The 22888-nt window shown below is 39.2% G+C and overlaps 1 protein-coding gene across 1 annotated transcript in view; it reads left to right on the top strand.

The window, feature by feature from the left end:
• The window catches only part of LOC109315304 (cholesterol 7-alpha-monooxygenase), a 17540-nt gene extending 5187 nt beyond the window's left edge, over positions 1-12353 (top strand). The window contains exons 2-6 of the mRNA XM_019542974.1: positions 3640-3900; positions 4611-5221; positions 7194-7324; positions 10266-10441; positions 11375-12353. Of these exons, the coding sequence (XP_019398519.1) occupies positions 3640-3900; positions 4611-5221; positions 7194-7324; positions 10266-10441; positions 11375-11674 (1479 nt within the window). The 3' untranslated portion in view covers positions 11675-12353. The remainder of the gene's footprint in view (positions 1-3639; positions 3901-4610; positions 5222-7193; positions 7325-10265; positions 10442-11374) is intronic.
• Positions 12354-22888: the final 10535 nt, after the last annotated feature.

Raw genomic sequence — 22888 nt, 5'->3', positions numbered from 1 at the left:
ATGATCTGCTCAGGTCCCTTCTGACCCTAGAAACTATGAAACTGTAAGAGGTAGAGTAAGGTGAAGTGACAGAACCATAGTAACTTCAGCCCCATCATTTGTGTGGGGCACCAGCTACTACTGTATAGCTACCAGTTAATCATCTCATTTGTTGCTAAATTTGAACTATAAACTGTAGTTAATAAACCTACAGCATAGATCAAAACACACCTGAAAGTCCTTCAAATTATCAAGTATTACAGCTGTTTGATTATTTTAGAACCTCTACTGATATGTGGTATCAGCTCAAGGCCACCTCTGCAAGTGTCTACATTCATCCTCTAGGGTTTTGGGTTTTTTTTTACAGAAATGTCAGTCAGAAAGAAGACACAATAAGATTCCATCCAGGAATGGTTAATTAATAGCTTGCCTAGATTATCTGATTTCAGCTGAGTGAATTGGGTCCCCCTACTATATATATAAAGTGACTCTCTAACTTTGTCCTCTACATCACGCTCAATCTTTAAAGTATATCTTACTAGTAACTACTCTTTTTCATTTGGAATTTCATTGCAATTGCTGAAAATGTTTCCAGCATCTTTGATCTGGGGAACAGTGGTGATACTCTGCTGTTGTTTTTGGTTTCTTCTAGGAAAAAGGAGGAGGTAAAGAATCTTTTTAACTATATCCGAGTCCTGTTATCTCTTATTTCATTCAAAAGATATTGTTTATATAATTAAAACAAAAGTAATTTGAACATAGATTCACAAGTAAAGGAGAATAATAAAGATGCTACTGTTTCGTTTTTTTGAGAGATTGATATTCCAGTATAGTTTTTTCTATAGCTAAAGAAAAATGGGCTAAGCAGATCCATAATATTATTTTTGGGTACAATAGTAACAATAGATATAAATAAAACTTATCTGTAAATGAAGACAAAACTTCTATAATTTGGTTTGTGCAAGGTCTTATATATAGGCATGCTTAGTACACACAGGAGTTCTGGGATCTTGAGGTTTTTGAGCAATCAGGTCCCACACATATTTCTGTCTGATAACTGAATAACTGATTTATCCTTATGCTTTTTTGCTTTCTTTCTCTATATCACAGACAGACTGGGTGCAGTTTAATCTGAACTGTAGCTATTTTGAATAAGGATTGAATACTGAATTTTTAATGAGGCAACATTTGCATTGTTTACAGTGTTAAATACATATTTTCATGGGACAGGCTCTAAAAGCTTTATTCTATAGGCAAGTGTCATATCTGCAGAAACAAATTCAAGCATAAGGGGTTTTTAATGTTATAATTTTTCTACAATTTATATAGTCTCTCAGTTACAGTTTTTATTTATTTAAGAAATAATAAAATATCTAAAATTAATTGCTTGGTGTAATATCACAGTAAGCAAGTTTTAAGCACCAAAAATAAAACTGTTATTTGTAACATTCTGCATTAGTCCAAAGGAAGGAAAGTAGTTACTTTCATCTCAAATATATGGACTATTTAAGCACATGCTTAACTTTCAATCTGTGCATAGGCATTCTGCCAATTTATGGCTGGAGCATATAATCTTCATTTCATAAGTCAAAGGCAAATTCCAATTGATTTCTGTGGTGCAGGATCTCAGCCAAGTGGGACATGCCAATGATCTTTCTTGAATAGGTTCAAAGTGCTTAGCATTTAGCATATCAGAGAACCATACAAGCCAAAAACCAACCAGCTAGTACAATAATTCAGTTTTAGTGTCTCTTGAAGTGCATGTTCTGTTTAGCCATGTCCAATTCTTCTTTCTTGCAGACTATTGAACTGATTTAATAATGCAGTTACTTTTCCCATTCTTTAGGGTATATTTAACAATATAATTAATACAGTGCTATCCATTTTAGAATTTGCAGAGCAAGCAAGGGCCTGACTCTGCAAAGAGGGTACCACCCATTCCTGCAAAGTGAGCCCACTTCAAAGTAAAAATCATGTTAGGGGTGTCGCAAATATTAAATTGAGAATATTAAAACAACTAGTCCAAAGTGTTCAGTTCCTCATGGAATTTCCTGTACTATTGAAAGAGTTTTGCCCGTGACTTCAGTGGGCACAGGATCAGACCCAGGTTTTTAGGAGACTGTCATATACCCTTTAAAGACACTGGACATGTCTACATGCGACAGTGAATATACAGTAGCCTGACACTACTGCACAGTAGTGTTGTGTGGCAAAAACCATGATGTGATGCTATTGTGCAGTAGTATTAGCTTATTGTGCAGTAGCATCACAAAAAAGGCATTCACCGGTGCTACTGCACAGTAGCATGTCATGTAGATGTGACCATGGGACTTAGACTATTAATTTTAATGGGAGTAAGTGTGGTCTCTTACTGACAAATTAATAAGCAGAAATTACAGCCCTTTTTCTATAAAGTAGTGGTGGCCAACCTGTAGCAGGGTTGCCACAGGCAGCCCCTGTGTGTGGTACATGGTAAATTAGAGAAGGTATGGGCAGCTCAGCCACAGATATGTCAGGAATCAGAAACCAAAGCAGCAAATTGGGTAGGAAGTACAGGGAAGGGAGTAGAAAGCAGAGCAGATCAAGCAGGGAGCACAAGGCTGGGAACAGAAAGCAGGGCAACATATTGGGCAGGGGAAGAGGATCAAAGTGGCACCTGGGCAGTGGCAGAAGTTCTGTAATTTGTGATGTGTCTGCCAAAAAAGTTGCCCTCTACTACTGTAGAGCAGGACTCAAACAAGGAATTTTTAACCACTTGAATAGCCATATGGAAATCAATAGGAATACTTGAGTATATAAATTGGAGCTAATAAAACATTTTTATTCTTTTCCAATCAAAAGTGAAAAACAGACGCTTTTAATTCTGAGAAGTCATATTTAGCAAATGTTTTGGGTTTTCCATATAAACTTTTTTTTTGGCTGAAAGCGAAACAAATCTTAAACCGCTCCTGCTCTATTCTTTAACAGAAAATGTTCGTCTCACTTTCTTGTTGAAAAAAATGAAACTTAGCACCCAAAAGTTAAAAACAATAGGAATCACAAGTGATACTTTCCTCTTAATATTTTTGTTATTGCCAGAGAACGATTAAATGAAACCATTCTGGATGCCTGTAGCCTAAGGATTACTCATCAGTGTGGGCTGACCAAACTAGGCTTCCATAAAGTTACTCACAGATGAGATCAAACATATTGAAAGGCAACTGTCAGGAAAAAGTAAATAAAGTAATGAAAGAAATGAAGAACAAAGTAACAAAATGCTAACAAACCTAACAAAACATAAACCAAATACGTGTCCATATTAACTGTCAAACTTCGACTCAGACTGCCCAAAGGAGTCGGCTCCAGTAATGGGGCTTCTCCATGGACAAAGTTCTACCACTGGTCCCGAAAAGTCCTACTCTAGATCCAAAATATCTCAGGCAATTAGGCCAATTTATTATGTCCGATGTCTTCATCAGTGTTGCTTTGTAGAAAGATGTTGACTGGCAAGGTCATTCTTTCCAGCATACTCTTGACCTCTGAATGGATTTAGTTATCAAAGGGAGGGGAATTTCCTGTTAACAGTGATAAAAATGAAATGTTATAAATAGAGCAGTATCTTAATCTTACTTAGCTAGTAGAATCGAAGGACAGATATTAATTTAGATCCCTAATTTACAGCATTTGTTTATAATTTGCAGGCGTTCAGGTGAGCCACCGTTGGAAAATGGGTTACTCCCATATCTGGGTTGTGCCTTGCAGTTTGGTGCAAATCCTCTTGAATTTCTCAGAGCAAGACAAAAGAGATATGGCTGTGTCTTCACATGCAAAGTAGCTGGAAAGTATATTCATTTTCTCACTGACCCCTTTTCATACCATTCACTTATACGCCATGGAAAACATCTGGACTGGAAAAAGTTCCATTTTGCTGCTTCTGCCAAGGTACCACTTAAAAGCATTTTGATTGTTACCATAATTTAATGTTTATCATTTAAAATATCAGCATAGTCAAGTCAGGCAGTAATTATATATGTCTTTTTTGTAAGTCTACTTTGCTGATGTAATGCTTGGCTCATGGCTCACATCTACCACAATGTTTCAGTTGTTTCTTTTGTTTTTGTTTCCCTTAATATAAAATAAAAATGAATCTGGCAAATAAATGCAGACTACTCTAGAATGACATTATTTAGTTGGTTGATACCACAAATCAATAGAGTGGAAAGAACATTAGCCTAAGGTGTAAATTGGTTCACAGTGCTGGGGAGCCAAGGGCACTCAGACCTTCTCAGAAGGTGATCATAATGTTGGAAGATTAGAGCCTGGCCTTTCAAAAATGTTTTGGCACAATAAAGTGCTCAGTCAAACTCTTCTTGAAGCAAGTGAAAAGACTTCCATTGACTTCAAGAGGAATTAAATGTGGTCCTAAATTAATTTGATTTAGTTATAAATATTGAGTAGAATTTATTCTTGTTTACTTGTTTAATAATTGCCAAGATTTGTAGTCAAGTATGAATTATAGAGTTGATATTCTTATATTTCCCTGCACTAAATTACAAAGAAAGGCATCTTGGCTATGATTTCGCTTGCACATTATTACTCACCAAGGTTATGATATGCCTCATTTATCTCCCATACAATTTATTTGGTGGCAGGCTTTTGGACATGGAAGTATTGACCCAAATGACGGAAAGACCAGTGAAGATTTTCATCACACTTTTATTAAAACTCTGCAAGGTAATGCCTTGAATCCTCTTATTGAAACCATGATGGAAAACCTACAGTATGTCATGCTACAGTCAAGCACATCTAAACTCCATCCCAACGACTGGATAACAGACAAACTTCATGCATTCTGCAGCCGGGTGATGTTTGAAGCTGGCTTTTTAACATTCTTTGGTACAGAGCTCAATTCAAATCATGATGAAAATCTGTCTAAGCAGGAAATGGAGAGAGCACGTATTCTAAATGCTCTTGAAAACTTTAAGGAATTTGACAAAATCTTTCCAGCCCTTGTAGCAGGCCTACCTATCCATATGTTCAAGAATGCCCACAGTGCACGAGCAAAGCTGGAACAGGAACTACTCCATGAAAAACTCTATAAAAGGGACAACATCTCAGAGCTTGTCACTCTCCGCATGTTCTTGAATGATACTCTGTCCACTTTTGATGATAAGGAAAAGGCCAAAACCCATGTGGTTATACTGTGGGCTTCACAGTCTAATACAATACCTGCTACTTTTTGGAGCTTATTCCATATTATTAGGTAAGTACTAATGTTTTAATTTTCCAAAAAGGACAAATAACTTTCTGGCTTTGATGCTGAGAAATCATTTTGATATAAAGGGCCACACTGATGTCAGTGGCAAAAGTCCTATAGATCTCAGTAGGACTAGGCCTTTGTCATGAATCTGTACTTCCATAGAAACATCTTTCACGACAGGGCAGGAGATAGGACAATATAGGCCTTCTCTGTATTAGGAATATTTTCTAAAAATATTCTGCCCAGTGTTTTAAATCCAAGCTTAGAAAAGTTCCTGGCACCAAATGCGCTTTAAAAACCATACAGCAAGTCAAAATACTACAATAACAAAAATAGAGGTTGGCAGCAGAAGGCTTAGCAGCACTAGGGATCCCACTGTTAGGTAGTGAGGCATTTTCTGACCATTTCCATTTAGTAGACATAATCTTACTGTATGTTTTAGTATGCTTTAGTTTGTGCCCACATGTATTCACAGATTAATATTGGTTGCTTAGTAGAAAATAGTAAGAGAAAATAAATCAAATTAAATAGTGAGAAAAACTGAATAAAGTTACAATACCTGAAGATTTGACCCAGTAGGCCCTGATCCCCTACTCTGTTTTCCTCCAAAGGTGGCTGTGGAGAAGCTGGCATCCAAATCTCTGACTTGGCTTGGAAAAATCTCTCCTAAATTTCCAAATCATTTCCAGACAAGAAATGATTGTTTTAGCTGTTACCTGTATGTCTGTGATAAGCTAGCACAGTTAAGACAGATAGTATTTCCTTGCCAATGTTAAGAATTGAAGCTTATAGAGCATGGTTTGTTAAACCCCACAAAGGTGTTATAAAACTTTTACAAGCATTCTGATCCTGGAATCTTTTGGCAGTTTGATTTTGTGGGAGTTTTATCTCCACAAATATTACAATATTATGATACATCTTATATATGTCTAAAATTACTTCACCCATTATTAAAGTCATCTATAGTTGTATAGAAACCCCCAAAACTGAAACTTTATTCAGTGTAAATGACAGGTGGTGTCTACATAAGATTAGTGTGCAGTCAACTAATTAGCTGCACAGGAAATGTCTCAGTGTCTACATATGAGCCCCTATTAAATTAAACTAATTCACTCCACAGCAGGATAGAATTTGTAAATACAAGTACTATCCTGCTGTGGAATAAAAACAGGCACAAGAGTGCTACAGTGCAAGAGCTGCCAGCCAGCTAGCCCTGCACTGAAGCTCCCTTATGCCTCAGCCAGCCTCTCTGCAGCATGTTGAGCCAGGGGAGGAGGGGTGCAGTTCTGGGATGGCAGGCTGAGCCCCCAGGATCTCCTGCCAGCTGGGGCTGCTCTGTCTGGGCTCTGCGTGATGCACATGTATAAATTGCGGAGCATATTGCTCTGGAGTTAATTGCTTCTGGGAGCACATTCAAATAGTGCTCCTATGAGCAATTAACTCCGGAGCAATAAGCTCTGCAGTTTATTCATGCACCATAATTGCATATGCCCAGGGAGATATTTTTTCAGGGAGGCAGAAAGTAGTCACCTATTATGACATCAGTCAGAATAGTTGATGATATGAAAGTGACCTATGATATCTTTATCTTGACTGTTAGCATTGATGGGACTGTGGTATAATCTGCAAACACATCATTTTATTCCTTATTCTTGGCATCATTTTACAATGATGTCATTAGTTATTCATCAGCAGTGTCATACACATTAATGTCCTACTCAGGAATAGATACAGAAGCAAATACTCAATTAAAAAAAAAATTCTGAGCATGCAGAATTTTTCCAATACCTATCTAAAAAGTATAATACCGTTTTGTCCGGATGCTTTTCTTCAGGTCTTTCATTTTACAAAATTACACTAGTGAATTAACTAACTGAACTGTAGACAGAAAAAAAGTCTAATTTAACTCTGCAATGTTTTTAATACAGTACTTCTATGACATAAATACCTTTTATTTCTGCTATTTTGATTTTAGGAACCCAGAAGCAATGAAAGCTGCTACTGAAGAAGTAAAAAACACGTTAGAAGATGCTGGTGAAAAGATTAGCTTAGATGGCAAATATATTTCCTTGAATCGGAAACAGCTTGATAACATGCCAGTTCTAGGTATGTTTAACATATGCATCAATACAAGAATCCATACCACAATTTTAAGACTCTGTCCTATTTATAGCTCGTGTAACACTTGCTCTAAAATCCTAAACAGCCAAAAAAAAAAAAAAAGAGAAGATAATAAAGCCACACAAGCAAAGACATAGGAAGAATCCCAGCTTTAAACAGAATCCAATTTTTTTTCCTATCAATTTAATTTACTGGTTAAGTATTATGCTATAGAATGATCCACATGATCATATGTTGTGGTCTGGGGCATGTCTATACTGCCTGAATAAAGACAGTAGTAATATGAAGCACCACATTCACTCCACCTGCACTGTTTAAAAAAAAAAAGTAATATAGCCACCATAGTGTAGTGCTTACCAGTAAGCTTATTTCCTCTATGAAATGCTGCACTAAGGCAACTACATTTAATCAGTTTTGGCAGGTAAAGTTCACAGACAGCGTGTGATATGCTTCACTGCTGTGGTCTATGGAGTGGTCCTGAGGTGCTGTTGACATGCTGATGGTATCCCAACTATTAGGGATGGTTAAACAAACAACTTCTAACAACATGGCCAAAGGCATGGTTATTATTTATTAGTGTGTACATGTATCTGTATATTTTAAATTGCAGGTAATATTTTCAAAGCAGTCAATGTGATTTAGGACCTTAAATCCAAATTAGGATCTTAAAAAAATAATAGCTGTTCCTTTCCTTTCCTTTCTTTCTTTTCTTAATTTTTTAATATACTTTTCTTTAGTTACCTCTTGTTGCTAATATCATTCTTTTACCTTGATCACTAAAGCTCAGGATGATGTTTCTCCATTCTTGTTTTCTTCATATATTTTCCTTTATCAGGTTATGATGGGACAGCTTGTCTGCAAGACACAGGGCAAGGTTGTTTTTTCTGTTCTCAAGCATTAAATGATTTGAGGTTGGGAGAGGGGATGGGATGCTCTTCCAGATTTATCTACACAAAGTGTCACATGCCATACAGATCTCACCACTCTCTATCAGGGGGAAGTGGTGTCAACAGTCTCTTCCCCTTCCCCTTGCAAGGACCTTAGCTAGGGAGTAGTAGAAAGGGAAGAAATGAGGATAAGGCTAGGGTTGGCATATTAGCGAAGCTCTAGTTTTATGCAGTGGTATCATTTTTTGTTCCACCATGGTGACATGAATCCCTGTGAAATAAAATTGTGGAGGAAGAAGTTTACAAAGACATCTTCATCAATTTTTCTCCTATCCAGCCTAGCTTGGTTATTTTTATGAGGAAGGGTGACCCAATTGTAATGATAGGAACACATTGCTACTTAAACACCTAGAAGTTCCTAGAGCTCATCTGAGCAGGAAGCATAGAAAACAGAGATGGAAAAGAACCCTTGGGAGACCCTTTCATTCCTGCTGCCAGGGCAGTCTTGTTCCCTATTCTGTATTTGCTAGTATTTTGTCCAATCTTCTTTTAAGGTCCTTACTTCATCATTTAATGCTCTATTATAGGGGTGCTCAACCTTTTTGGCCAGTGGGCTGAATGGGTAGTGCCTGGTCCATCCATGGGCCAGATCTGGCTGATGGTCCTAATCTAGCACCTGGGGTGGTCATGGCAGGGTCCTATCCAGCCATTCATGGGAGAAGGGGGTTTGGCCCAGTCCCAACCCATACCATGGGGCTTGGAATTTGGTAGCAGGGAAGGGTGACAGTATTAACTGCCACCAATCCCCTGGATCAAGATTTCCTGACCTGTTGGGCTGGATGCCATGGCTCCATGGGCTGTTTTTGGCCCATGAGCTGGAGGTTGAACACCCTTGTTCTATTATATATTACAAGCTTCAGTGATATTTAATATATGTAAGTTATGCACTAAAACAAAATGAATAGCTAGATGTGCTGTGTATACTATATAGATGTTTGTGTGTATGAACACACACACACACTATATGTAGGCTTGGCAGAATTCAAGTTTTATTTTTTAATAATTTTGATAGATAATATCAATGTTTATTTTTAAGCATTTATTTCAATTGTTACCAATTTAAATGTTCAGGATTGCATGACATTAAGGATGTAGGGGGCAAACCATTTATTAGTAACAGTATACTATTATTACAGTATAGTTTAACTGTCTGCCATGACAAACATAACTAGTGTAGGACTGCCACCAGCTGAGTGGCAGAGCTGCCATTAGTGCATTAGCTGGCTCTGCTGATCCATAGCTGTCTTGTCTCCTTTGTCACTTCCCCTTCCTTTGTTCCCAGTCCCCTGGGGTTTCTGGGAGTTGCAGTTCCAACTGCTTCAGCACAGTTCTGTAGGACTACTCTCCCTGTTGTCACACACTTCATCAGCCATCATTTTTCCTACATCCCCTTTCTATAAATTTTGATTACTAACAATGGAAATATCTGTTGTTGGTCTTTGAGAGATGATATTGATGTTTACCAACGTGTACCAATAAAAATCAAATCCTGCCAAGCCTATCTATGTAGTATATAATGTGTATTCATGTTAATGCAAATGTAATAAATACATATATTTAATTTCTATATTAATGATAAAACACTATCCAGATAAAGGGAAATTTGATGGTAGAAAGCAAAACTTACAAAAACCTTTTCCTCTTGTCAATCTAGCTTTTGCTGTTTTCTTATATTTGTTCATGTAAGCAAATTTTTTCTTTACAAACTATGGTGCAACCTAGTTATAACTCACCATGTTTATAACAAAGCCTGACTTTAAAAAATCACAACAGTAGCATAAGGTTGTCGGAATTATTATTCAGCAAATTGACTGTCCCCATTGTAGTGAACATCCTCTTTTAATGAATGTTTTCCAAGTCCCATGGTTCATTATAATGTATATTGTATTGCATGTTATAATGAGTTTAGACTATACAATGTACTGAAGGACATAAGCATACTATTTTAATGTTAATTATTTCCCTTTATGTTTCCATAGATAGTATTATCAAAGAAGCAATACGATTGTCCAGTGCATCCATGACTGTCAGAGTTGCTAAAGAGGATTTTACTTTGTGTTTAGAAAATGACTCCTATAACATTCGCAAAAATGACATTGTAGCTCTCTATCCTCAGCTGATGCACTTTGATCCAGAAATCTATGCTGATCCTTTGGTGAGTAATTATGACATATTAAACTCTGATCTCCAGCAGAATCTAAATATCATTCAGTAAAGCTTCTGACATGTTAGTGGCCCAGTTTTCCTTAAATGACCTGAATTTATGTCTTTGAACTCCTTGAACAGGCAAAAGTTAGAAGCAAGTAAACCACTAGCCTTGTATCTTTTTAGCCAGCCAAAAACTAATGTTGATAAGTCTAGATAGAGGAAGTCCCATACAATGTTCCTCAGCCAGAAAAAAGTTGTTGTGATATGAAAGTTCAAGTGAGGAGAAGAAAAGAGCAGGCAAGCTTCTTTGGGTAGATGTGATATCTTTTATTAGATCAACTGAATAGTTGGAAAACAGTTCTTTGCAAGTTTTCAGGCACCCTTCTTCAGGCATAGGGAGTCTCTGCTGTTCTGAGATGTCCTTGGAGATCTCAGAACAGCAAAGACTCCCCATGCCTAAAGAAGGGTGCCTGAAAATTTGCCAAGAACATTTTCCCAACTACTGGGTTTAATAAAAGTTTTCACATCTACCCAAAGAAGCTTTCCTGCCTATGTCCTGTGACCAACACAGCTACAACCAAAAACCCTGCAACAAGAGAAGAGGAAATTCTTTCTTATGGATAGGTAATGATGCTGTGGGAAGTCTTTTGATTTAGATACATTCAGAAAAGGCTAGACTGTACCTCAGCCTGTATGTGTCATATAAAGCCAGGAGAAGGGAAAAAAAACCCTTCAAAAACATTATGCTGCCCATGCATAGGAACATGTATTGTATTACCTAAGGGAAGAGTATTCAAGATTAAAGTTGGCCTGTGACAGGCATGACCTGCCACAGAGGTCTTATGGCACTGTCTTCTTCTGCTTGAGGTTGTGCTATAATGACAAGATTTGGTCCTAAAAGACACAGAGATTTCAAATGTGTTTTTGTGTTTCATTCCAGATATTCAAGTATGATCGTTTTCTCAATGAGAATGGAGAAGAGAAGACTGCTTTCTATCACAGTGGGCGCAAATTAAGACATTATTACATGCCATTCGGAGCAGGAATAGCAAAGTGTCCTGGCAGATTATTTGCTGTTCATGAAATCAAACAATTTTTGACTTTGGTACTTTCATACTTTGAAATGGAATTTGTTGACAATGATGTGGCATGCCCTTCTTTAGATCAGTCCCGAGCAGGACTTGGTATTTTACCACCAGGCAATGACATTGATTTCAGGTATAGATTAAAATGTCCATGAATATGTAAAAAGTTATCCACAGGGAGAAATCACTGTAAAGATGAACATGTATTTGTCTAAATGGACAGAACAGGACTAGATTATTTTGCTAATGCAATGCAATCTGCATCATGTACAAAGCTGATAGGTTCCCTTTTGCAACTGCAATTTGAGATTTTTACATCTGTAACTCCAGGGTACACTTTGCCTTTCTGCTAGCAAACACAGCCTGCCTCCATGCATTCAGTAGGCATTTTACTGTTCAGATCAAATGATTTTCCAAAATTTGCTCTGGGATAAATTTTTGTCATTTTCCCAGATGGAGCCTCTCATTTCCATCATTATAACATTTTCTCTTGTAAAATGTCAGGATTTTCGCTGTTGTGTTTTGCCCAGAAAAAAATGCTTTGTTTTCATGGAAAACTAACAAAACATTTCACGTTTTAGTGAAACTGCACAAACTTGGTTTCTAAGGGCTTACACTGTATGTCTTTTCACAAAGTTCTAACCACATGAGCACAAATTATACCAAATAATGAAACATCTCTCAGTTGCCATGTTTCAACATTTTTCAACAGTCCAGTGTCTCATGGTGTATTTCACTGCAGTTCATAGATGCAGCTAGATCTATGCATATGTCATGTAGCCATATCTATCTTTAAATTAGCTAACTCAAATACCAAAGGGCACCTATACATGTGCTGGATATCTGCACTGACATGTGCTAATTAGCACACTTCAGAGCAGACTCAGTCAATAATTGATCATTAGTGTGCTCCAGCAACCTCCACGTCACATCTATTCTTCATCCCCATGCTTCAAAAAAGGTGGCAGAGGTACTTTTAGCTAAAGCTTGTCAAATGAGCTTTAGTTCAAGTGCCCCCCGCTGCCATTTTGAACCATGGGATGTTGAATACATGTGATGCTGTGGGCTTTTTAATTAGAGTGACTCTCAGAGTCACTGTAATTAAAACACCTTCCTACCCCACCCTGAAGCACATGCATAGACACCCAAAGTGTGTATGGCTGTGACAGCACAGAGCCTAGTTCAGGCAAGCTGCACAAATATTTACCAAAGTCCTGGCTCTTGCTGCTATGGACTACTCTGTTGTCAAGATAGCTCTAGTTTCAAGCTTTTGCAGGTATTTCCACAAAAGGTGCAGTAACAAACTTGCAGTGTCATCATGCACTTAGAAAAACACTGGAGTCAGTAGTACTTAGTGTTGATTTTCAGTTTAGTTCTTTTCAGTATTTCAATCAGTAGACAGACAGATTTCTTTAGGGTACAAAAGGCAGTTTTGTTGTCATATATCAACAATAAGGACAAAACCAATTCTGATTTCACCTTTTTTTTTCCCTATTCTGTGCATATTTTCAGGGATTTAGGGCCTGAACCTTTATTTCTGACATAAATCGCATGGCAGATGATGATCAGAGAAGGTTCTGGCACATAGAGGCATTTTTATCCAAAGGAGGAATCTGGGGATGAGTTCTTAATTCTTCCATCTGTTTCTGCACCCTATTATTAAATATTCAAGGACAAAAGGGAAATATTCTAACATTTGTAATTATTTATTACTTTATAACTTGTCTTTGTAATTTTAATTATTTTTGATTTTCAAAAGAGACATGGTGACAGGAGAAAAATCACACATTATTCTTTCATGACACTTTACTAGTATTAAACTATTATATGTCTAATGTAAATATATTTTTGATTTATCATTAGTTGGTGTGGTTCTAACCTTGGAATAGAGGTTATTTTTGCATTTTCATCAGTCACATTGATGTATAATTTATAGACCTTTTCCAACACATCAGTGCTTGCAGCTGAATGCATTTCAAAGTATAGCATTAACATACACATGAACAACCTAGCAGGCTTTACTGCTCTGAAGGTATGGCTTTTTCATTTTACAACAGTCCTGTTTAAAAATTGGGGCGGGGGGGGGGTGGATAGTACTGTGGTCAGGCTGTACGACAGTAATTCTCAACCAGGGTGCCATGACAGTTGTGCCATGTTGTGGCCCAGCTGTGACATTTCGTAGTGCTTTGCAACAGAACTGCTCATTACTTACCTATAGTAAAAAATAAGGGAAAACTAAGAGCTGCATTTGCCAAGGGATGCCTTCAATCTATCCAAAGGTGCCTCAAGTCTAAAACAGTTGAGAACCACTGCTATAGGATATATTATGAAAAACATCCTTCCTCTGTGAAAAGAAGGCAGAAGTTAGGACAGAGAAGGTGGTACCTTAGGAGACTAACCATTTCAGAGAGGTATGAGCTTTCATAGACAACAACCTACTTCAGATGCTATAAAAAGTTCTCAGGAGAATGAAAACAAACAAAAACAATGAGTAAATGTTCTGAATATATTTTCTCTGCTGTTTAAAATACATTCTTGTTTTACTATTGGAAGTGTCCTTCTTTCCTCTCCTATTCCATCTAATCTGACTGCTTTTTCAGTAACACTTTGTGGCCTAAAAATTATTTTTTAATGGCAAAACTAAATTGAAAGTGTCATCAGCTTCTAATGTTGGCCTACTGCTGCCAAAAATATAGGTTTGTGGGAGGCAGAGTCTATCCTAGCAGCGTGCAGGGCCTGGAGCAAATCAGCCTGTGCAGGCCCAGACGCGAAGAAGCCGGTGGTGGCAGTGGGGGGTGGGAGGTAGTGGTGAGTGACCGGATGCAAAACTGGTGGTGGTGCAAATCTCCAGCACAAGGCAGGTCCTGCAGAAGGGGCCGCAGCCACTCCGCCCGGCTCCGTGGAGCCCCGCAAAGCACGGGGCCCAGGGTGGCCGCCCTGATTTGTACCCCTCTAGGGACAGCCCTGGTGGGAGGTCAAACTCCATAGCTAACTCCGGAGTTTGCTATACCTTCTGGAATTGGTACTGTTTTTGCCCCAGGACTTTGCTGATGCACAGAATTCCACAGGTAACTTATGCCCTTTGTGACTGCTCTGAGAACAGGGCAACATCTCCCCTCTTAAACGTGCCTGACAATGCAACTCCACTGGAAACATATTAGGACCCTTCCCCCTCCCACAAACATCATGCCTACTATGGGGTTTTGCCCTTGCACAGAGAGTGTGTGCATTAAAGGTAGTGCAGCCTGCATTCATTATCTTTTCTAGACAATCTCCTTTATGCACATGGTAAAGTGTATTTTTAACTTGGCCCTTCAACTCTATCTCTAGGTTGCCCTGTTCTGCCACCTCTTTCCTACTTCTTGATATCTCTGTCTCTGACATTTTGACAGAGGAGAGAATATGCATAGAGCTTAGGATGTCTACATAGCACAAGTCAATGCTATGTAGAGCAGGTCCTGGAAGCTAGTTCTTTACGCCCATTACCACAGTGCTCCATTTTCTGTTCAGCAGTGCTATTTCACTTGGGAAGAGTGCCATGTTAAAGACACTATACTGTGTCTGGTCCTTGAGCTAGAACATTCAGAACTAGAAAGAGTATGTCTTTATAGCACTGCAGTGTGCCATATAGGCCTCTGGACCACATTACAATATGGTATCATTTGTATGTTAATCGCACCACAAATAGTAACAGTGCTACATGTTCAGTCAATTTATGGTACCAAAAAATGACAAGCCATCCATAAAAATATTCTACAAAATATGTGGAATATCTTTGTGGCTCATTTGTACACCACCATAAACAGAATGTGTAGCACTTCCATGATGATGCTGACTTCCATGATGATGCTGATTGCCAGTATTGGCAAGGGGACCAAGATAGCTCCTGTCCTGATGTGGACACCTAGGTGAGCAGGTTTCAAGTTTCTCTGCTGGGAGTCAGCCAAGGGGCCATTGGGAGCTCAGCAGCCCTTCTTGCCTGGCCCCACAGCCCAGTAGGCACTTTAAAATGCTGGGCTGAGGGAGTTGGGATGAACTATGTGGTTTTCAGACATTCTGAGGCACATAACCTTGAGGTAGGGGAGAGGATCTTTGATTTCAGGGTCCTGGGACCTCTAAAATACATGAGTGCAGCTGGGTGATCTTGGAACTGGCTGACAATCAGCTGATTGTCAGATTAGGCCCGGAACAGCCCAGGATCTGGAACCAGACCCAGGTCCATCTGGGCCAGGACTTACAATGAGTTGATTGTTGGCCTTGGACAGCCCCACGTCGGAGTAGCCGTGGGTCCAGGACAGACATATACACTGCCTTAGAACTTACCTGTGTTTGAACAATTCTCAATTTGTCTGTGTAGTTCACTAATATTTTACGTATGTAAATCAAAATCAGAAATTTCAATTTATATTAAAAATACTTGACACTAGGAGTGTGCAAAATGGGCATATTTGATTCATATTTGGCCCGAATCTGGGGACAGTGCTTCAATTAGTTGATTCAGATCACTGTCCCGATTTGATTTGGCCAAATCTAAATCTGAAGGTTCAATGCTGATTCAGGGAATCAGCGATTCAGCCATAGACACAGCTTTATGTTTTTTTTTAACATACCTCGAGGTACCAGGAGTAGCTTGTGAATGCTGAGATGGCGGGGCGGATGAAGCATCCCACAGGAGTACGGGGGGGCCATGTGCTCAGCAGCAGACCCAGAAGTGGAACGGAAGTACTTCTGGTCCACTTCCAGGTCCACCACTGAGCACCTGGGGGATGCTCCCCGCACTGCTCCGGCTCAGAGATTGGCTTCAAGGGGACCCCAGGAGGCACCAGTCACTGAGTGGACCCAGAAGTGGACCTGAAGTGCTTCTGGTCCACTTCTGGGTCTGCCACCGAGCACGCTGGGAACCCCCCACTCTGCGCTTCTGTGGGATGCTCCATCTGCTCCAGCATCTCAGTGTGCATGAGTCGCCCAGTATCTTGAGGTATATAGAAAAGTCATTTAAAGCTGTGTCTATGGCCAAATCAACAAAACTGTCCGAACCTCCCCAATCAAATCTCTTCAATTTGATTTGGAGAGATCAAAGTGTCTTCTTATTCGATTAGGATTCAGCAATTTGGCCACCAGATCAGGCCGAATCTCTGCCGAATCGAATCAGCAACTGAAGCTTTGCACAGCCCTACTTGACATTAAACCATTCTCAAAATATAAATATTTCCTTCGTTAGCAGAGAAAGGATACATTTATTTGATTTTAATAACTCAAATTCACTTATATAAGGTACCTGATTTAAACCTATAAAAGCAAGGATGTCCCTATATGTGGCATTTCCGGCTAAAAATCTGCCCTGAATTCCTTTCTACCATGGAATTACAATAAATATGATTGACAATATTGCACACCATTCTGAGGCCATTGAGATAGTTCTACTTCATCACATATGCCTGAAGTCAATTTCTGAAAGGCAAACCTTGTTCTCAGTTCATGTAATGTGGCTCTCCTGTCATATTAATATATATAGTATTTGCATATTAAAGAATGCTATTGGAAAGTTATCGTACATGCAGTCATCATTAACTCAAAGATTTTTTAATTTAAGAGAGTTCACAAATAGTACCTACTGCTGATGAGTCCAAATGGAAAGAGAATTAAAAAAATTAAAAATGTTGCAGGTTTTGAGCATTACATCTCCTGAAAAGCATCAGCTAGAAACAGAAGATCTAGTTCCAGAAAAGGATTCTCACAACCCAATTGTGGGGATGCAGTTAGGAAGGCCAACCACACCTTGTTATGCATCCACAGATGCATCATGAACAGGTCCAAGGAAGTGATCCTCCCCCTCTACGCAGCACTGGTCAGGCTGCAGCTGGAGTACTATGTCCAGTTCTGGGTGCCGCACTTCAAGAGGGATGTGGACAACATGGAGAGGGTCCAGAGAAGGGCCACTCACATGATCAGGGAATTCAGAGCAGGCCCTACAAGGAGAGGCTACGGGACATGAACCTGTTCCGCCTCCACAGGAGAAGGCTGAGGGGGATCTAGTGGCCTGTTACAAACTAGTCAGAGGGGACCAGCAGGCACTGGGGGAGTCTCTATTCCCCTGTGCACTACCGGGAGTGACTAGAAATAACGGTCGCAAGTTGGCAGAGGACAGGTTTAGGCTAGATATCAGGAGGCGCTACTTCACAGTCAGGGCGGCTAGGGCCTGGTACCAACTTCCAAGAGAGATGGTGCTGGCTCCTACCCTGGGGGTCTTTAAGAGGAGGCTGGACAAACACATTGCTGGGGTTATTTGACCCCAGTACTCTTTCCTGCCATGGCAGTGGTCGGACTCAATGATCTGCTCAGGTCCCTTCTGACCCTAGAAACTATGAAACCTGAACATTTCCTCTGCAGGAGAGTGCCCTATTTGGTACTTCATGCATAGAAGTCTTGGCTGTCTCCAACAATAAAAAAAAATGGTTTAATCACCAACCCTTAAATGAGCCTGAAGTCTCATCTTCATTTTGCAATCTGTAATTTCAAGTTTCCCAAGTGAAGCCAGTCAAAAGCCAGAGAGAAAGATCACCTCCTCTGTGCTGAATGGAATTCTGACACTGAAGAGAATTTAACCCTCATTGTTTTCATTTACAAGTAAGTGACTAAAAAATATAAAATGAAACTAAGGTGGATAAAACTCAGTTTGCCTAATATTAAACTTCCCAGGCCAGACTATCAGCTACTGTGAATCCCTGTGGCTCCAGCTTTTTCAGTGGAACCAATTCATAAACCAGTACAGAATCATGGTGGGCTCTGTAAAATATATTTAAAACTATATTGAAGTTAACTAGATTATTAAGATCCTCAAATCTAGTGTAAAAAACACAATGTAATTAAACTGGAGCAACTCTGAACATAGACCAGATTACATGGTTTCACTGCAATCACATTGGGCATGTCTACATGGGACTCTACTGCACACCAGCTCGTTGCTACCCCGCAGTGGTGTTGCTGGGCACTAACCGTGCAGCGACAATACTGAGCAAGAATGAGCTAGTGCGTAGTTGTTCATTGTTACTGTGTACTAGCATCTGAAAAAAAACATGCAGCAACAGTACTGTGCAGTGATGGTGGTTATTGCACAGTCATGTAGTACTTGATTATACAAGTATTAAATGACTGTGCAGTAACAATTTTACAGTCCACTACTCTTTAGATGCAGCCACTGTTTCTATACTTTCTGATACATGCCCAGACCACAGAATCACCGGGTACACTAGCCCCAGGCTTCAGACCAGTTAACACAGGTCATTGAACAGATATAAAAAACTAATAGCTTTCTCTGTCTACTGACTTGGGCTGGATTTCAAAGGGCAATTTGTTCTTGAAAGGCTTTCACTCATTACCAATCTCAGTTTCCAGAAGAGAAATTCATGTTTTTATCAGTGACAAAAATCAACATCTGTAAGTTAAGGCTTACTAAGAAATATGATTGTAGAATGGAGCAGCCTGGACAAAGAGACTATTTATGTCCAATAGAATTTAATAAACTGAGCAGAAAACTTTGAGGTTTATCTAAATTACACATTGCAAAACATTGCTATCAGTAGACAATAGTAACCTCTGGTCATACCCTCAGTGGTGTAAATCAGCACAGGTCCAATGGATTCTATGAAATATGATTTACTCTACTTGTGGATTGAATCTTTTTTTGGATTAATTCTCTGTATGTACCTAACCTACGGTAACTTTACAAGGCTCTTCTGTCAAAACAACCTTAGGTAAGGACATTATATTAAGGTCAGCTATGTGACTTAGTGTTACACTGCCTCTGCTAAGGGTACCAACACTCAGGACATGTTAAGTTAGATAGTTAAAGAACTAGAGAATTACAATTCAGATTGTACATTTTGTTCTTTGGAAAAAGGAAAAAAAAAAAAAGAACAAAAAAGTATCTCCATACAAACCCCCCTGTTAGTATCAAGGTGAAATGAAAAAAAAAAAAGAAACAAGAACAATCAATCTAGGTTTGCCAATGGGTGAACCAATGGGAACTAGTTTGGGTTTATTCCTCCATGGAGGAAGCAGAAGTTCTGCCCCCAAAACATATGGATCTACTAAAGGCCGCATGGAACTCAAAGGAACTACAAATCAGATCAATCTATAAGGAAGTCCTGTGGCTCTACACTATCTTTCATTTTCCTCTTGCTCTCTTTTAGAGCAGAACAGCCAACATGGGACTTCTTCTTGTAAGGCTCCTCTGCCCGTGGATCCATATTGTGGAAAGTTGGGGTGGTTTCAACTGCAAAGGGAGAATCTCTCCAAATCAGTTTTTCCTCTATCCAATATTATGAATTGGGAATTAGTTTTTCTCTATTCAATATTATGAATTCAATTATTATAATTGGGAAATCTATGTTGGGTGGTTTGTGCACATGGTGTAAAATGAAATCACAGAGAATTGCTTTCCTCTTGTTTCTGGATCCTCCAGGCTCTAGAAGTCCCAGTTTTATTGTCAGGCAAGGTTCTTTGAGTAGATGTGATATCTTTTATTGGACCAACTGAGAAGTTGGAAAAAAGTTCTTGCCAAGCTTTTGGGCGCACACACCCTTCTTCAGGCATGGGGAGTCTCTGCTGTTCCGAGACTCCAAGAAATGACAGAGCGTTTGTTACAGACACTTCTATAGGTTCAGAAGAGGGAAAAGCACTGCAGAGAGAGCACTTCATTGTTCCAAGGGTGGCACCAGGATTTGCTGAATTTCAAACACTCTACTTCTGGAAGCAGAACGTGGGTGATACTTGACTTCATAAATCATATTGAGAAATTATTTGTATGACAGACCATGAAAGATTAAACTATACCATATTCTTATAATTCTGCATATTAAGAAATGACAACAGGGCTTAAAAACCAGATCATATTTCATACCTTAAAGTATTGTTATTTTAGAAAGAACTTGCTACTAAGATTTCAGCCACAACTGGGGACTGGGGGGACCTGAGAGGATCAGAGTTCCTTGAAGCCTCCACTGTAATCACATCAGAACAGATTGGCTTCAATGGCAAAGAAGAATTTTCCCAACTATTTTAGTTGGTCTAATAAAAGTTATCAGATTTACCTAAAGAACCTTGTCTGCCTATTGGCTTTGATTGCATTCCACCTTGTTTCTAGTATAAAAACACAGAATCATAGAAAACTTGGGCTGGAAGCTCCTGATAAAGACAGGACCACCTGTCTAAATCATCTTAGTCAAGTGTTTGCCTAACCTGCTCTTACAACTTACATAACCTCTGTAGGGTGCCTGATCCAAATTTAACCAAGACAGCTGTTTCTAAATTTCCCTTGATTTAACTGAAGACCATTACTTCTTGTCCTGCACCCTGTTGTCTTTCATCATCCAGTCCTGAGTAGAGCAGAAGAGTCACTTCCCTTGACTGGCAAGTGATGCTTCGATTAATAAACCCCAGTAAGCTGTTGTCTTTTTTTTTGCATCAAGAGTGCATTTTTAGTTCATATTCAGATTATGGTCCACTGTCATCTCAGGACCTTTTCTACAGTACTTCAACCTAGCCAGTCATTTTCCAGTCTGTAATTGTGCATGTGGTTATTCCATCCCAAGTTTAGGACTTTACACTTGTCCTTATTAAATTTCGTTTGATCAATTTTGGACTATTTCTCTTTAAATTCATTCTGACACCTAATCCTATTCTCCAGTGTGTCTAAAACCCTACCCATCTTTGTGGCATCTGCTAATTTTCTATGTGTGTATTCAATTCCATCCTCCAAATCATTCATGAAAATATTAAACAATACAGGATGTAGGGCAGATTCCTGAAGAACCTCACTTGATACCTCCTCTGTATTAGGCATAGTGTCACTGCTAACTATTTATTAAGCATGATGATCCAACCAGTTATGTATCCACCTTATAATATTTTATATAGACTCTGCTCCTTTTACCTTAGCTTACATATTTCATGATAGTTAGATTTTTGTCTAATCCTGTTTAGCTGAATGACCACAGTACCACAGTAATATGTCAGAGTATCAGCACATATAGGCAGCCTGAATGCAGTTATCCTTAAGTTATTTTGACAAAAAATCATTATAAAATAGTCCCCAGAGTTTAAGTAAATACAAGGAAATAATCCAGAATAATAATCCAGAACATACAATACAGCATGTTTGTATTGTAAATGTCCTTTTGTATTCTATTTTCAAATATAGATGACATAAAAACATGCTGGATTCCCTGCTGAGCAATGCCTTCCTCGAGGTGGAGGAACAAAACATTTTTCCTTCTACTTTTTGGAGAAGGGCTTTAAAAGAGGTTAACATACATATGCATTTGAATTCCTCAGACTGGTTGCCCTCAACTAAACCCGAGCAATGCTAGTGAAGTCTGTGGAATCTCAGAGGTATAAGTGGAGGCAGAGATTCGTCAAAGGTTTGTGACTGCTGAACCTGTGTAATGTAATCAAATATTTCAGCAATCAGTAAGGTTTTGTTTTGCCATGGACAGATGATTTTGTAAGGTTATGACAGGGCAATTGCCCAATAGCAGTGGGGTTTCTTTTTCTTTTGAAGTATTTGAATTACTGGGACAGATGAAAGAAAAAAAAAAACCCCTAAATTGTTCCAGATGGTGTAAAGCTTACAAATCAATTGAAAACATCAGACAATTCTTATTTGTTAGAAATCTGTGGAATTTAAGAGGAAGTTCCAAGGTTCTACCCAAGATTTATGTATGTATTTTACCTTAATCAGTCATTACACAAAATGCACGAACAACTGCAGGAACAGAATCTGAATCCCTTTCCCCAAGTGACTTCCCTGCACAAAGTCAGAGTCATGCTCACTTGCGCTCTCCTGCATTATGGCTTTTTTCTTCAGTACTCGTCTACTAAGTTGAACAGCTTCAGTAGGATGACTTGCAAGTCTCTCCTCTGTCTCAAGTTTGGTGGTTAGACACTCTTTTGAGATTTGAATCCCTTTAGAAAGAGGAGGGAACTGAATGTTGATCTCCTGCAGCCTGGGGGAGTGGTGCAACCACACACAATTGAATAAATATGGGCAAAACTCTTCCTACTGCCGTGCTTTAAAAGAAAATTGTACCTGCCACTACATTTTATACGGAGCCTGGTCTAGTAGGCATGGTCTGAAGCATCCTTAGATGAGATGTACAGAAAAAGGCCTGGTTTATGGATCCATACTGGGTTTGGGTATGAGTTAGGTGCCAAACTGCTCAGAACTTCAAAGACGAAGGTGCTGCTAGGCATGTGCAGAAGCAGTGGCAACGCACAGGGGGTGCACGTGCACCCCCCTGAGAGCACTGGTGCACCCTCTGTCAGGCCACACTCCCCACTTAGGTGATGGGTGGGGGGGCAGGCAGAAG

This window comes from Crocodylus porosus, unplaced genomic scaffold, assembly GCF_001723895.1.
Source record: "Crocodylus porosus isolate Cpor-Errol unplaced genomic scaffold, CroPor_comp1, whole genome shotgun sequence".
NCBI lineage: Eukaryota > Metazoa > Chordata > Crocodylia > Crocodylidae > Crocodylus > Crocodylus porosus.
Note: the sequence above shows the minus strand (reverse complement) of the source record. Positions and strands in the feature narration are given on the sequence as shown.